At 39.0% G+C, this 17,222-nt stretch overlaps 1 protein-coding gene across 5 annotated transcripts in view; it reads left to right on the forward strand.

The window, feature by feature from the left end:
• The first annotated feature begins 1,502 nt into the window (after positions 1-1,502).
• nphp4 (nephronophthisis 4) overlaps positions 1,503-17,222 on the forward strand; it is a 152,529-nt gene continuing 136,809 nt past the window's right edge. The window contains exons 1-3 of one of the 5 annotated variants that reach the window (XM_036008075.1): positions 1,503-1,589; positions 1,667-1,846; positions 2,499-2,636. In XM_036008075.1, coding sequence (XP_035863968.1) covers positions 1,670-1,846; positions 2,499-2,636 — 315 coding nt within the window. In that variant the 5' untranslated portion in view covers positions 1,503-1,589; positions 1,667-1,669. Of the gene's footprint in view, positions 1,847-2,498; positions 2,637-7,285; positions 7,388-17,222 lie in introns of those variants that run through there. The other 4 variants (XM_036008076.1, XM_036008077.1, XM_031286428.2 and 1 more) reach the window with 4 other exon arrangements.

Consider the following 17,222-nt stretch of genomic DNA (forward strand, 5'->3'; position numbering starts at 1 on the left):
TAGCGATACCGTAAAAAAAAACACTGAAATGAATTCAGTGGCTGTTGAAGTTCAAAGACTTATGTCTCTTATTTGCTTCTATACTTGAGTTAATGCAGACTGGTAAAATGTTGCATGTAGAACAGAACAAATGGGAGGCTTGTTTACAACACTTGTTTTTATTTTTTAATGTAGGCCTATTTATTCTTATGGCTGTACAGCCAGAATAAATAGGCCTACATCAACTTTAATTGAATATTCATGGGCCCTCTCCAGCTGGGGGACGACTGGGATTGTTGAGACAGTAATGGTACAGGCTGTAGGTTAGCCATACCCAAAATGCAGGTGGGGAGCCTGTGGCTATACAAATAAAAAAAATAAAAAAAACTAATCTAAGTAACTATAAGGCTTTGTTCTTTTGCAGTCCTATCAGCCACCATTGCCCTCCAATTCTGGCACCCAGCGCAACCCATCATATAACATAACATTGCTAACCTGCAATACAAAAGTTGACCTTTAATGCCCTCAACTTTATTTATACTTAACCTCCTGACTCCCTGAAGGGCTTTTCTGGAATCATCTGTAATGTCTATTTGAGCATGCATGGAAGCATCCCAGCAAACACATACCCTTTAGGGAACGTTCCCTAAAGGTTCTCTTAAGGTTCATTTTTTTTTACCTTCAGTTAACTTTCTATGAACGTTCCCTAAAAGTTCTGTAAAGGTTAGTTTTGTAGAACCTTGAAATAACCTCTAGGGAACGTTCCCTAAAAGTTCTCTTAAGGTTATTTTTTTTACCTTCAGCTAAACATATCCTGCCTTGGCTGTATTTGGCCTTTTGGGAGATTGTTTCTAACAGGGATAAACTTAGTTGCAGGCAGACCAGCATTTCACACAGCAATTAATTTAATTCCCCCCTTGACCCCGACACATTCAAGTCAGACCAGCAGACAGATCACAGCCACAGATCCTTTACTGTAATGGGCCACCTTAAGTTTAAATGTTTTAACTTAAATTAGCTATTTGGTGAATTCAGTTGTATATATGGTTCTAATATCATACTACTACTAGCTACTACTAGTACTACTACTACTAACGTTACTCACGTTACTTGACCTACTAATACATCGATAATAGTTTTACTATCTTATAAAATAATTATTAAAACTATTTTATGTTATTGTAATATGCGTTATTGTAATTAGTGGTACTGAAATAACTGGATGTTTTGTTTTTTCGCATTTATGGAAAACCGTAAACTGTATGCATCCATGCTGGTGATCGGTATGGCAAAGTGAACATCACCATAGCAACTGATACAGCGCGATGGGAAATACCAAATGAGAGGTATAGAGGATTTACTGCGAATAGTGCGAACATTCTGTATAGATCTTTAGTTACGAGGTTAAACGACTCGTTGCATAAGCACTTACATTGTATGTTATATCTCTATAATTTGCATTATTTTTTCACTCGTGAATACTTCTGATCAAATCATTGATTTACTCGTCTAACCCCTCTGCACCGAGTTGTAGAATCCAGTTACAATATGGCGGCCGTTGGTTTGAAAATCTAGCTAAACGGGTAGAAATACATCCATGCGTAGCAAAGGTAACGTTCAACAACTCTGTTGTACGGTACTTTTCAGAATTTTTGCAATGTAATTCTGATCTTTCTATTAACTACAGAATATGGTCAAAACAGAAGACATATCCACCATGGCGGACGGCTGGAGAGAAGTGTTTGAAAGAAGCCGGGTGGTTCCCCCGCCCAGTCAGACAGTCCGCCTGGCTGTGGAAAGCCACTTCACCCAGTCTCACGGCTTCCAGCTCAGCCTCAGCCGGCTCACTGCAGCTCACCTCCCGCAGGTGATTGCTCACAGCTAACGAGAAAGGCTTGGTAGAGATTTAGAAAATAGTTCTGGTCATGTCAAATATACAGTAGTGATTTAACGCACTTAAATTATATGTAGTTTGTTGTTGTGTAGTAGAGTCCACTGACTTTCGTCATTATTAGCAAATATATGATTAAGGCACATATAGTGAATCTCGTCCCATTGCGTCTCAGGAAAACTAGCAAAACTCCGTCCAAAAAGTGTATGATTAAAGGTGACTTTGCATTTTATCAACTTGTCAATTGCGTTGACCACTACAGAATATCAGTGTAAGTATGCTATGGATACACTTGTAAATTCGGTTAAGAGATAATTTACCAAACACCACTGCACAGTTAAAATGAACCCATAATTGTCTCATGGAAATATGAAACACTTTGAAGACCATTTAACATTTTGTGGGATGTGTGTTAATGGTGTATTAGGCTGCATGTGAAGCTGCAGGCTTTAGGGGTTGTCTCATGTGTAAAGATATTGAGTAAAACTCACTCATGGATGTTCACAGACAAGTTGAGCAATGTTAAATTGGAAGATTTTAAGGTTTATGTTTTCATACATCTAAATATTTTAGGATGAGGATTACGTTTGACTTTTCTAATGTGGGTGTTTTCCCTCTTTACTCCCAGGAGATATCAGAGGGGGAACATGATGTGACCTTCCAGTTGCGAGTGACCCTGTTTGATAGAAACCACCAGCACTTCTTTGGGAAAACATGGAAGAGCCCACCTCAGAGGATGAAAAACAACAAGATCTCCTTCAATGAGGTAGCTTATAAAACTGAAATAAGACTAGATAACTTCCAATGACACGCAGCTGGGGATTTACTGTGTGTTAGGTTTGTAGGCTCTATTTTAAATCCCTCATGTTGTTTTTATAAACAGTGGATTGATGATTATATAGTGAAATCAATGCCCATTCAAGCCTAAATTACATTCATTTAGCACAGCCATTATTTAATTAAAACCAACTCAAAAACTCCACCACTCAAGGCTTTCAATTAGCACTGATGATTGTGTTCTTCTGCGCTCTTGAGAATGCTTTCAGCCTAAACTCAGCCAGTTACCAACTGCCCTGATTGCCAGTATGTTTTTCCAGTTGCATCCAACAACAACCATCTTATACGTGTTCCAGTCATTGACATTTTTTCACCCAGCAAGTTGAAGAAGAGCACAGTGGTGGTTATTACAGATGATTTTTCAGAAATTGATACAATACAAATTATGTTAGGTACCTTTTAATTTGCTTTATTATAGACACAATGAATAGTAGATCAATTAGTAATCAGGCAGACGCCACAAATGACAAGTGTTTAGTAAGTGTTACAGGGTTAAGACGTTAATACATTTAATGGTTCTAAATCACACTGTGACTGTGGTGATGTAAGAAGTTAAACTGTCCATGAAAACTTGGTTTAGGATTTTAAGTATTTCTCTAAATAAGCAACAATAACACAATTTAACAAAGCTGAAGTTCAGAAATATAACATCCATAGGTATTATTTATTTTGAGTCTTATCTCCCTCAGGTGTGTGTGTGTGTGTGTGTGTGTGTGTGTGTGTGTGTGTGTGTGTGTGTGTGTGTGTGGTTCAGATGTAGTTGATGCTAATCTGTCAACATAAGCAAACAACCCCACTAGGAATGGGTGATATGGATCAAATCTTTTATGATATATCATTTTTGTTTTGCAATATTAATTAATGTAATGATTTAGTGAGTGCTGGATGTCATCCAGCACTCACTTTAAACATCACGGCTAAATTGTGTGAAGCCTTTTGCCATAGGGTTACACTGCAGCACACTAGGTAAATAGCCAGGCGTTCAGAATTTTTGGCCACTATATCTATATATATTTCCTTTACATAAATAAAGACATTTCCAGAATGCAGGAAAGGAAGTGATCCAAAAGTTTTACAGTAAATCTTCAGTATCACAATAGATTGTATTACTGAAAGCAGTGTTTGTTGGCTACATTATCATGATAAATGTATAAAACATGATACAACTCCAGCCATTAGGACGTCAGTTCTTCATGGTTTGGAGGCAAATTTGGTGCAATTACATGTACAACATGCAACTATAGTATTTAGGCTATTGTAAGTTAATACCCTCTTTTGGGTATGGTTATATCTCTGCTATGGTTGAGCTCCTCTTAACACACGACACTAAAGACTTACTGGTGTATTGTCTTGTATTTGCAATATCCTTTTTTTGTGAGTCAATGTGAATGAAGTTGGCCTGAAGTTTCAGTCAAATGTGGGGTTCTAGTGGCGCAGAAGTCTGCTGTCTCACTTTGTTGCACTTAATTTCTTTACTTTTCCCAATCATTGTTCTCCTTTTGTAATCATCATTACACAAAGGGAACAAAGAAACAATTTTTTGATGTCAAACTGTGTGATGTACTCTTTGAAAGATATGCTTTGATGATGAAACTTCAAATTACTTCTTGAAAATGCTAAAGATAATGCCGAGGCTACGGAAGACAAAATGTATGACACTGATATTGAAATATGCCACAAATCAAATTATCTTCATGGTGTTCATTCAACTTGAAAGGACCTCTTTTGTTTAGCTAGGCACCCTCCGGTCTGTTATGTCCATTTGGCGGCTTGTTTCCTGTAGGTAAAGTTAAAGTTGATGGCTTCAGACAACCCATAACGACGCACTGTGCAAGCCAGAGTTTTTGTAGTCCGATGTAAGGAGATGAGATTTAACTTGAAAAAACGAGGGTACCACGGTTTTATGTTAAAAGATTGTGTTTAAGTCAAAGAACAGCGAAACACTGTTGGTCAAGAACGGCATGGAATTTTGAGAACTACTTTTACTTGTAGTTTAATCTTGTTTTAGCAGGTAAATTCTTAAAATCAGATTAGTCTAGGCCATCCTGTTAATACCTGTGGTTTTAAGAAGTATTTAAAAGCAAAGCAAGACCAGTGTTGAACCTGCAATAGCAAAAAACGTCTCGCCATACGTTGTCAAGAAATATTTGATTCTAAATGTTAAATGCATTGACAAAGTAACGCCTTTTTGCATTCTTTTTTTTTATGCAAAGAAAAAGTATATAGTGGCTCTATGAAAATCTATATAATGGACTGAGAATGGGAATAGGATTCGGTTTCGGATTCGGCAGAATCTTAACCAGTGGATTCGGTATTCGGCCGAACCCCAAAAATCTGGATTCGGTGCATCCCTAATATCATTTATTTATTCATGATGTACATTCAATGCCAGCTTTTGATACAGCTTTTTAACGGACACATTTTGGTTAGTACCAAAAAAGTATTGAAGTTTGATACCCAGCCCTATAAAGCTTTCTACTAATGAAATAATATATTTACGAAACAACTAGTGAGCCCTTCTGGTTCTGGTAGTAGTAAGCCCATTTGGTCCTCAGGAAACATAGGCAGGAAGTTAACAATAGTTGCAACCAAACAGCCCTCACAACCAATAAAAGCATGTGTTACTGCGTGACGCTTTCCTTAGATTTAGCGAATGAAAGCAGTGTGTTTCTGAAAGAGTCTAAAATGACTGTCTGTGTAGAGTCATTCAATGTCAGTGTCAGTAAAACATAAGAAATAGACTTTTTGAGCTGGTTCGTTTTCGTGGGGAAGGGAGAAAGAATGAGGGAACAAGCTGGACTTGAATTGCCTCTCCTTCATACATAAATTCACTTCATTTCGCAGCCATCTTTCATCCAGACATTTGGGGGATCTGCCCTTCAGTTCGAGAGAAGAAAGGGTCATCAGTTGTGAACTACAAAATATACCCCTATGTGGTCTCATCCCTTGAATATGTCTCCCACCATCGTGTTTACCATCTCTTCCAAGTTGTTAATGTTTATTTTGAGCAGTTATCTGGGGAACAGCTGGGTGTCTGTGTTCTCTTTCAATCAAACATCTGAAGGCCTCTGTACATCCTGGTTGGAGGCTAGTCACCCACTGTTTTATGATCGCCTTTGGAGCACTGCTGAGCTCCTCTGTCGCCTCCAACGTTGAAGATGCCTGATCTGCTTTTATTGTGAGCTGTTGTGCAAGATGTTTAGAGAAACTCTTTTTTTTTTTTTTGAAGAGCCGGCTGATAAATGCCGAGTGTTGCATAAGTCTCTTTACAGAGACACCAATGAGTCACAGCTATGGCACATTCTGATTTCCAGATTTGTCACCATCTGTTTTCTCTCCTTTCCTCTGCTTGATGTTCTTTTGATCGAACAATCTCTCACAGTGTATAGCTTTACTTTGATCCACCATAATAGTCATAGCCTGTATAAAAACCCACTTGCTATCCCAATAAGCGTCCAAATCCCATTATCTATCCAGGGTAATAATATAAACCACATCATATCCTATCAGGATGATAAAGTGGGGCTGGCCCTCTCTGTATCATGCCGCAAGAGCTGCACTAGCTTTTTTTTATTGGATTTGGCCTGATGCACTCGCATTCATGCTGGTGTTTATGAGTGGCAAATTGCTGTTTGATATCCAAATAATGTCAGAGGGGGGATCCTCTCTTAAGCTATAGGAGCGCGGTGGGAATTACAAGGTCCCCACCTCCCCGCGGTCAGCCATGATGGATTGGTTTTAATATTGGGTGAAAAGCAAAGATGCGCTGTGGTTAAAGAGAGAAAGAGGGAGCTCTTACTGATTCTATTTTCTTGCTTTGTCTTTGCATTTCTCTTTTCCCCAGCAGAGGCAAGACGTCTTGACAATGACGATGTCTGTTGCTTTTTGTGCCACTTTTCGAGTTGTTATTGAGTTGTCAAGTCTGACCTATAAAGCTTTTATTTTGAAAGTAAAGAGAGTTTTTTTTTTGTCAATGCTTTAATGGTTTTCAAAGCTTGATTGCAGCCAGCATATACAGTAAGCCCAATAAATTCACATAAAAAATGTAGGCCTTTGCTTTAGTATAGGTCTGTTTGTGTGGATGCACAAAGGGAAATTTAGCTTATTGAACATTTCCTGAACATTTCTCCTTGATTCTGATACTAAGGCAGGCCATTTTGTCATGTCATGGGTGTATGTGCTTTTAAAAAATATCTTTATAAAGCAAATCAAATCAATCTACAACCTCTGTACTATTGTCCCGTTTTTGTCTTTTTGATTATGATGTCTTTTTTTAAATCCTGGTACAAAGTCCACTATCAACCAGACTACTTGCTCTTTCTCACCAGTTGCTGGATTGTTTGACAACTGTTAGGATATGTTCTACAAGGTAGCTCTCCTTGCTATACTCAGTGTAAGGTAGTGAAAGCTGTGGGCAGTAGAGGGCAATGTTGTGCTGCAGACGGCGCAGGCGCAGGAGTTGAGAGACTGGAGGAGGCAGAGCGAAATATGCATCTTTCTGCATTGTCTCTTACTGTGATCACTCCATTTGAACTCCCTGCCTTCATAGCGAGCCAGTGGTTTCTTCTCATATGTGCAACATTATCAGGCTGACAGCTGGGCTTTGGAGAAAAGGCCAAGTTTTGTTCCTGTCCGTGCAACCTCTGTTTTTCCAGCTCTCCAAATGCTGTTTGACATGACGTAAGTAGCCCTGCACAGAATAAACTGGAAGCAACACACACACACACACACACACACACACACACACACACACACACACACACACACACACACACACACACTTTATTTCTCTACCCATTCTTTTTTTCCCTTCTCTTAACCTAAATCACATGTCTACACCTAAGCCTTATGCTAACCCCTTGAACCTACCCTAAACTAAAGGGGTCCCACAGCCAACTGGACTATCATGTCTTGGTCCCCACAATGTGATGAAAAAAACAATACGCCTCACCACCATATGTACCAACATGCACACACGCCTTATTACAATACTTCAAAGCACTGAAAAGCAGAAGAAGACAGTGCTTCACCAATGGGAAAACATTTGAACATCAGTCATGCAATTCCTCTGCTTTTGTTTCTTGAGTAGTTTTTCTCTAAAAAGCAAACTGGTTTCAAAGTGAAGAATCCCATATGGTTCAAACTTGGACTCCTGGCAGTAGTCACATTCATCTTGTAAAGCACAAGTTCCTCCTTAAAGCGTACTATGTTGCCAAATTTAAGCTGTCAGTGCTGTAACGAAACTACAGTTAAAGCCTCCACCCCTCCCATTTTTGGCTTGCTTTCTAAAAGGAGACCCATACTCCAGAAAGGCTGGCTCAGCTGAAGATAAAACTTCTCTTTTGACTCAGGTATATTTGTTGTGTGCTATATTCACAGCGTTTGCAGTCTATCACGTATGATTGCACACGTTATTTACGTGATTATCTATTCAAGCGTGTCCATTCAGATGTCACGTAGGAAGAAGCTCTGCCCTTTTCTCCAGTGTTTTAGAGAAAAGGTGGGATTATCTCTCATGTCAACTCTTTAAGAATGAACAAATAGAGAATAAATTATGTTCCTCCCTGTTGAAAAGTGTTATGAGTTGAATACAAGCAAATATCTGTGATGGAAGGGGCACATTGATTCGACTTGTAACATGTAGTTTAGCTGGTTAAGAAATGATGCTTCTGTGGCCTCTACATTATGGAGAGCATAGCGTGATGTTTCTGCATTATCCCTTTACATCTAGAGACAGGTATTGGTTTCGTATGGTATTGATTCTGTTATCGATACTGGTTGTGCTTATCATTTTTATTGATACTCATTCATAATTCCAGACTGATCTCATGAATTGGCGTATGTATGACATGCCAATTCGTATGCCATTATTGCTTTTTAGCGTGTTTATCAACGCCATTTGGCCTCCATTGACTTACATTACCTTGTGATTGCGTGTGAATTTACGCCGTAGCGAGTAGTATGAAATGGCGAAAATCTGCGTAGGGAGGACTTTTACCCAGGAGACCGGAGACTGTGATTGCATCCCGCGTGTCAAGTTTTCTTTGTGTCCCGCATGTCACGTTTCCTAAACTCAACCGTCGCTTTCTTCTTTTCCTAAACCCAACCCCGTTCTTCTTTTCGTAAACCCAATCGTCGCTTTCTTCTTTTACTAAATCCAACGCCGTTGTTCTTTTCCTAAACCCAACTGGTTCTTCTTTTCCTTAACCCAACCCGCGTGTGATGTTTCCTAAACTCAACCGTCGCATTCTTCTCGCGATAACACGCCACGTGGCGTAGTGTTATGTTTACGTCCGCTGTATACAGCGTAGACATACACACGTACAGATAACACGGCACTTGGCTTAAGAAAGTGGGCGTGTATGATTACGCGAAGTCATGATGCCATGTTGCATAATTCTGTAAATAAAAGAGGGACTTAATCTGAAAGCAGTTAACAGTATAATAGTCTAGCTTTGCCAGACCTTCCTCCCCCACAGTGCTGCAGAGGAGGTTCTGGCTAGTCCACACAACATTCCGGGATGGGAGAAAAACGTGCTCTGGTTTATTGGCATTTCTTTTAACCAATCACAATCGTCTTGGGCGGTGCTTAGCGCCGGGCGGCGCCGTGGTACCACTGCAAAATAGCCTCAGGAAGGAACTTGTTTTGGTGGAACATGTGTAGGTCTGGCCGAAAAGAGTGACATCCGGCGGAATTACCGGCTGCACCGGAGCAATCGGATCCCAGAAGTGGAACGTCATGGATATAGACTAACAGTACAACAACTAATATGCATGCTTAGCTTATGCTGGGTTTTACTTTTACTCTGTCACTTTGTTAAACTTATCCTACTGTTTAACAGTTACCACCCACGTGGTGTTCTCACTTTGTCTGATCAGCACTTGATTGACATCTCTCTCTAGCTGCACCTGCTATGACTTGGTCAACTTACACTTTATCATTCTTAACGTCAACCTGAGCAAAGGTGCAGTAAGTCAACTAAAAACAACTGTGTGGTTGTGCAGAGCCTTTAATCATCAATGTTCATTCTTGACCTCAGAAATAGTAGTTTGACAAAACAATGTAAACTTAAGGTCCACTTAATAGTTGTTCAGAAGCAAGTCTTATGGTATGGTATATGAGGCAGAAAAAAAACACAGCTTTACACTTTGTGACCTATGTGTTCTTCAACCTGTTGCTATAGATTTGCATAGATCTGCCTTAACTGGGCACTTTTAATAAAAAGACTGATTAGGCCGGTTCTTTACATGTGGAAGGCTTAAGAGACTGTCAAGATGGTGACATGGCATAAACACACATGCACCACACCACAGAGACTGACAGCAATCTGCGCTGCCTCACTGTGTATGTGCTCAGTTTAATTTAGAGTTTTTATGCATCACATCTGGTTTGAAATAGTTGGCGGTTTGAAAGTGCATAGCTGCAGTTTCTGTCATCGCCATCACATTTAAAGTAGAATGTTTTTTAAGCACTTCCATGAGCTGTGTGTTAAACAGCATGTGATGTAAATATTAATCAGGATACACATTTTTGCTCTGCGATGCAATGTGTGTCATACATGACCATTTGCTGTGGTATTGCTGTGTTTTTCATACTTGTATGATTGGCTTTGCAGTCAGTCTTTCAGCTTCTCGGGCTTGTTTGGGAAGCTGTCTATGCTGTGTATATATATTTCTCATTTATTCCTTATTTTCAATGAACATGAGTACATGTTATCAGGAAATTGTAAACACAAATATTTCATATTTTGCTTACCTTTGACAATGAATTTTCTCCTACTAACAAGCAGGCGTGGTTTATATCCAAATCCTGATATAGCTTATTACTCTGTGCCATAGAGCTCCATTGTTGTTCAAAACTATTTAAAACACATAAATGAGCCATACCGTTGCAGTGGGTAACGTGTTCCTTCATTACAATGAACATGGGCACTGAGTTTATTTTTGGCAGTCGAAATATTCAGAGACAGACTAACATTGTTGGTTTTGGTCTTTTCATGAGGTTTGTTGACAATAAGGAAAATATATAATAACAATAACCCTTTAACAAATTGAATTGTGCTCCTGTTTGAATGTTCACTAGCCCAAAATGGCCAAAAAGGAGTTGTTAAAGAAAATCATGTTCTTTTGACTTTTTGATAATCATTTCAACATTTCTCTGAATGCATCTGTTGAGAATTGTCTCAATGTTGTATGAGCTATGGCATTGAGGTGTGTCAGATTACCTATGTAAAGGGCTTTTCTTGTTCACTGATTTATGAGCTGTAGAGAGGCTTGAGACTATTTATAAAATCTGTATGTTGCAGCTTCATTGAAGAAGACAATATGTCTGAATGGCTATTGAAGGACAAGCTAAACTTAACCGGAGACATTTCATTGGTTATTGGAAATTGTTAAGAAACCTTGTCATTGGTTTGTAAGAATATTCATTTGGCTGCTCTCCAATAAGCTTGGACTTATTATTTTAAGACATGTATATATTCACACTATGCTCCTATGTGTCCTTTTGGAGCTGCGGAGTGAAACTGAATGACACGTTTGCTTTGTAACTCCCCTGTAATTAATTTGAATTAATTACATAAAACCTTTGCAATATGTCATTTTAACCATTCTCTGTGTTTTGTGTTCTCTGTGCGCCAGAAAATATCCATAACAGAGTCCTCCTTTGAACTGCTTAGAGCTCAGATAAATGGCCAGCAGTAAAACATGAACTTATATTGAGTCTTGTTATGTTCCGTCTTCCATTCTCTTTTTACAAGGCATGGCACTTCCTACAGTAAATGTAGCGAACCCATGAAACCTGCCTGTGTGAAAAGCCATATGATTGATGGAAAAAGGAGCTGCTACAGCAGCAAAGACAGGCCTTCAGCTTACCTTGGGGCTTAATTCCTTCTCCCAACTGGCATGCCACACTAAGAGATATACACTTTAATTATACATAGGCATGGTGGGGGCAAAGATGCCGCTGCCTTGCCCGCGAGCTGATCAATATTTCAGCTCCAAGGGGACCAAACATCTAGTGGAGCAGCTGCTGCTTAACAGCTTTACACATTGGAGTGGCACACCCCGTAATACACAGCTATATCTTGTAGGTGTGTGTGCGCGTGTGTGTGATTGAGAGAATTCAAGGGCCACAAGAGCTACTGCCTAACTGACAGTAGGGAGAGATGAGAGCCTCGAGGAGCTGTTATGTTTGTGTATGTGTGTGACTTATTTTTACTGTGTGTGGTATGTATTGACTTGATTCCAACTTAACTAATTTCTCTTACCGTCACTCCCTCTTTTCCTTCCACACATGCAAATATGCACGCACACATGCACGCACGCAAGCACGCATGAGCTCAACACACATTTATAGAGCTTGTCCCTATAGTTCTGCTATCAGGGGTTCTGCACCGCTGTGTGTAGGGTAGAGAGACATTGAGACAGAGATAAAGAAAGAGATTCTGTCTGTCTTGTACTTTGTTGTTCCAGGCTTTGACATATCAACTTTTGTTGAAATATACCTTTTTAGAATACCTTTTTGAATCTGAAGTCTGGCAGTGTTCCTCCAACCTTTTCCATCGTTGTATATCTCCTGCATTCCTCCCTTATTGTGATGCATCTCCAGCATTCACAGTCAGTGCCCGTAGTTTGACTGTGAGGCATTTCAGACAGGATTTACAAAATGTCAGGAGACCAAAACCTGGGTGACAAACTAAGACTTTACCCAGCGAGAGCTGAGATCTGTCATTTGCAAAGCTGGGGATGTTGTAGAATGCAGAATCTTTGGGTTTTGTTTGTTGAACATTGCCCTCGCTCTCTGTGCGGTCCAAGGATGATCAGTTTGGTACTACTACTTCTCAGAGTAGCATGACCTGTATTATGGATAGTCTTTAGAGGATGTTATACCTAAAAATTCTAGTGACCCTCCTTAACATTTTTTTTAGCACTATTATCAGGTCAGAATCCCCCCTGGACCAACCCTTTGACCTATGTTTATATTGCAAAAATAAATGGCAAGATTGCCACTTTTATCTTTAATAAATCTAAAAGACAGATTGCCATGAAATGAACTGAACATTTGTGCACCTCAGACGATGAACCATTTCCATTTTGGACATCCATTTTCTTTTTTCCAACAACACAAACGACAAAGTTTTCCCGCTTGACATTAACTTTAATGTTGCTGCTTTGCTTGACATTGAGAGGACCCAAATCATAAGCAACAAAACCACAGAGTGGCTCATGATTTAGAGTGAGTTATGTGAAAGTAAATGGAAGCAAAAGACTCAAAAGGTAAATTAAACACAAAGGACTGTGTGGCATTAATGTGTATGTGTAATTGCTGCTGCAGTGTAGCAAAATGGTCAGCCATGATACTAGTCATTACATTACATTTACCTTACATGTCATTTAGCTGACGCTTTTATCCAAAGCGACTTCCAATTAAGTGCTTTCAACCCCGAAGGTGCAAACTCCAAGTTCCAACAAGTAGTAAGTGCAAGTACATTAGCTTTAAATAAGCAAAACTACAAAAAGCCATATGAAAGTGCAGCTTCAAGAAATATAATTTATATAATTTTTTTTTTATATGTTTATCCGAGGTGTAGTCGGAAGAGATGTGTTTTTAGCCTTCGGCGGAAGATGCGAAGGCTTTCGGCCATCCTGATGTCAATAGGGAGCTCATTCCACCATTTAGGAGCCAGGACAGCAAACAGCCATACAGTCATAGATCTAGTGCTGCGAGACAGCTGGCATAAAGTCAGTGTAGCAAGAGACTAGACTTCATTCAGTCAGAATCTGTGGTGATTAGAGGTAGGGGATTTATACACTCTGCTAAACCTTTTGGCTTTGCATCTGTGAGTATTTTTGCATTACAGATGGCTAATATAAAAAGAAAAGAAAACCAAGACCATGAGATGTGGTTGGAAGCTCCGGAAAAACTAGTAAGCAGACCTGGAGTTGTCATGTACTTTTCTGCTAAATAAATATGTTTTATTTTCCTATGTTGGTGGATGCAGTACTGAAAAGATTTTGAAATGTATCAATAATTATATATCAGTCACACTTTTCTACAAACAAACTTTTAATTCGTAGCATAGCATTAATTGTGGCCTGGTTATCTAACTAAAATGGAAAAAGTCTCTGTTTGTCTCGTCTTGTTTTGAATGGGCACTGTACTAATCAAATTTTTTTTAGATTTCATCAGGAACTATGAGATCAAACCATACATAAACAAAATTACGAATCTGACATTTGATGCCAGCTTTCGCTACTTGACCGTTTTCAGTTCTTGGTGCTATGGACACACTTTGGTCAGTACCAGAAAAAGTATTAAGGTTCAGATGTAAACATGCTGGCTGGGCATCGTTATCTACAATGACAATGAAAGGTTGGTCACTTCTAAATAGCTTCACTGGCTGTTAAAATTCTCTGTAGTCTAAAATAGCCTCAGATGAAGATTTTTTTTTTTTTAAATGAGACTTGCTGGTCGATGAAAGTCTCTGCTGATAGTCTCTGATAGAAATCGCATCACTGTGACCCTCATTCCTTGGAGGGATTCCACATAATTGGGCTGTTTCTCCAATAATTGCTGCAGTCCTCTCATTTGTGGCTGATAAATCCGCATTTCCCTGTCCACCTGTTTTTTTTTTTTTTCTTTTTTAATTCTCTTTTTGCTTTGTCCTTAGGACATTAACTTTCATATCAAACCACTTCTTTTAGTCTATATTTTTATTTTTTAATTTTTTAATTCTCTTTTTGCTTTGTCCTTACGACATTAACTTTCATATCAAACCACTTCTTTTAGTCTTTATTTTTTTCAACTTAAAGTGCCCATATTATGAAAAAATCACTTTTTCTGGGATTTGGGGTGTTATGTTGTGTCTCTGGTACTTCCACAAACATACAAACTTTGAAAAAAATCCATCCATGCTGTTTAGAGTGAGATACAGTTTCTGAATGTGTCCTGCCTTCAGTCTCTGGGTGAGCTGTTCAAAATCGGCACGGCTTGTGACATCACAAGCCGAAACGAGCAGGCTAACCGCAACCATTAGCTCGTAGCGTTAGCGTTAGCATGCTAACGCTAGCATGCTACCTCGTTCTCAATAGCAAAGCACTGCTACAACACACACAAGTTCACCATAATCTACAAAAGAACTACTTCCATGTGTGCCCTCATTTAGAAGTCTCCCAGCTAATCCTGCCTTGTAACTGACTGAAGTTGTAGAAACAGCCTTTCTTTTACTGTCTATGGAGCTAGCTAGCTGACATGATCTACATCTGAGCTACTGCACATGTGCGAGTGCAATCAAAGATAGTACAGAAGAAGAAAAGAGGTCTCACTGTAGCTAAAACAGAGACCAGCTGAAAAGAGGATCTGCAGCAGTGAGAGAGAGCACTGCAGTACAACACAAATATGGTGCTTTTTGAAAATTAAACCATGTAAACCTATTCTGGTACAACCTTAAAATACAATTATGAACCTGAAAATGAGCATAATATGGCTGCTTTAAGCCACATTGCACACTTCGGTGGACACATACACTGCCTCCATTAATGCAGTCCAAGCCTCTTTTTATTTCTTGCACCAGTCACTCAGGTGATAGAACACCTTTTGAGCCTTCAACTTCTCCATCAGCTACATTACACTGCTTGTTCTTTTTTCACCTGTCATGCTTCAGGGTTTCATTAGCTGCCTCCTCAGCTTCTACATCTCTTATCCTGCAGAATGGCCCTCCTTATACAGTATATACAAGTTCAGGAGTGTTTTATGCTAATGGTAAGATGTAGGTATATTGTTTTTTTTTTTACAAGGATCCACATTTACTTATTTTAACTATTCAGCAAGAGATAAAACTGCTGCCTGGTTTGCACTGTTCTTTCAGTGTTTCCCCAAGGTTGACTGCTTTGGCCCGGCGGATGGGATTTACACACAATTCTTTAAAGTTTCTTTAAATATGCATCAGTTATCTTTCCAAATATTTAAGTTACTTTTCGAAATACTCTTAAACCACTCTTCACATCGGCATGAATTAGATCCACCGCATCGCACTTATTTAAAAAGAAAATATGTCAAGTAACGCCAACGCCCTTGGCTGTCCTGCTGTTATAACAGACATGTGAAGTAACCACAGACAGTTTCAGTTCCCGGCGTTGCGCTGCTGAGGAATGAATTAAGAGGAACAACTTAAATGGATATTTAGTGTCATTTTTGGCATTAAATGTTTTTTTTTTTATGTACAGGCACGCCAGGCTTGTACAGTTATAAGGGTAACACTGAATATGGTATTTTTCTCAGCACAAATTAAAATAATGTCTGCGGACATATTAATGAACCCCTATGTGCCCTAGATACAAAATGGTAAGAATGATGACATTCTGACTATGTGGGTGTATTAGAAGAATTCAAAGTATAGGTCTCACTTTGTTCCTAGTAATTGAGACCCAACTGGGCACCAGAGTAGCCTGATAATCAGACTAATTGCCATTTTGTTTCACTTCATTAAACAGTCAGACATTGTGTTTAAGTTAAACATTTTCTTTTTGGAGGTGGTGTTATTTTGCCTCGATCAATCACATATATGTCCCGTTGAGGTCTTTTTGAGTTAACACAGAAGCAGTTAGCAGTGGCTATGGAGCATTGATGTAAAAGTTTTATGCTCGTCGAAGAACTTGTTGCTTTAAGAGTTGTTATTTTGACTTACAACAACCAGTTTAGCTACGTCAATCCCATCCACACTTTTTTTGGCAATTTATCTGTTGCTATTTTACTGGGTCTGGCACGGGAAGATAATATCTCCATTCTTAATCCTACCTACAAAGCTCTGATGAGAACAGCAGCAGACCTACCTGAATCGCTGAAAAAAACAGTAGGATGTGGCAGGGATTCAGTGGTCTGAATTTAGCCAGGTCCAAATTATAATTTGGACTTTTTATATATAAATACATTGATTCTTGGGACATGTATTGCATTTCTGTTTGTTAATTTGTGGCTCATCGTGCTGCTACCAGTGTTCCCGTTTTCTCTCTATTTGGGATTAATTATCCTCCAGACTAATTCAGACCAATTCTAATGGTCTGTTTTCATTTTTGGCTATTTTAGACTACAGAGAATTTTAAACAACTACTGAAGCTATTTACCAGGGCAACGCAGATTGGTTAGTTGAGTGGTGTGATTAAAAACGCTCTCATTATTAACACTGTGAAGACAGAGGAAATCATATTTGGAAAACCCCTGAATTGTGAACTGCCCCTCAGTGAAGTTTCACAATTCAGTAATTAGTCAAGTCCCAGTCTACAAATATCTGGGTGTCATGATAGACAAAAATCTCTCATGAGCCTCTCCATATAGAATTTATTTGCAAAAAAATTCAACAGCGTGTTTATTTTCTCTGTAGATTGAGATCTTTTGGAGCTAGTAGCCAAATCATTTCTTTGTTTTTCACATCAGTATTCAAAGTATCATGCTCTATTGTAGCACTGCTTGGCTGAGTAGCCTATCTGTTAAAACTAAAACAAAGCTATTTGATCA

Source organism: Sander lucioperca, chromosome 12 (genome assembly GCF_008315115.2).
Source record: "Sander lucioperca isolate FBNREF2018 chromosome 12, SLUC_FBN_1.2, whole genome shotgun sequence".
NCBI lineage: Eukaryota > Metazoa > Chordata > Actinopteri > Perciformes > Percidae > Sander > Sander lucioperca.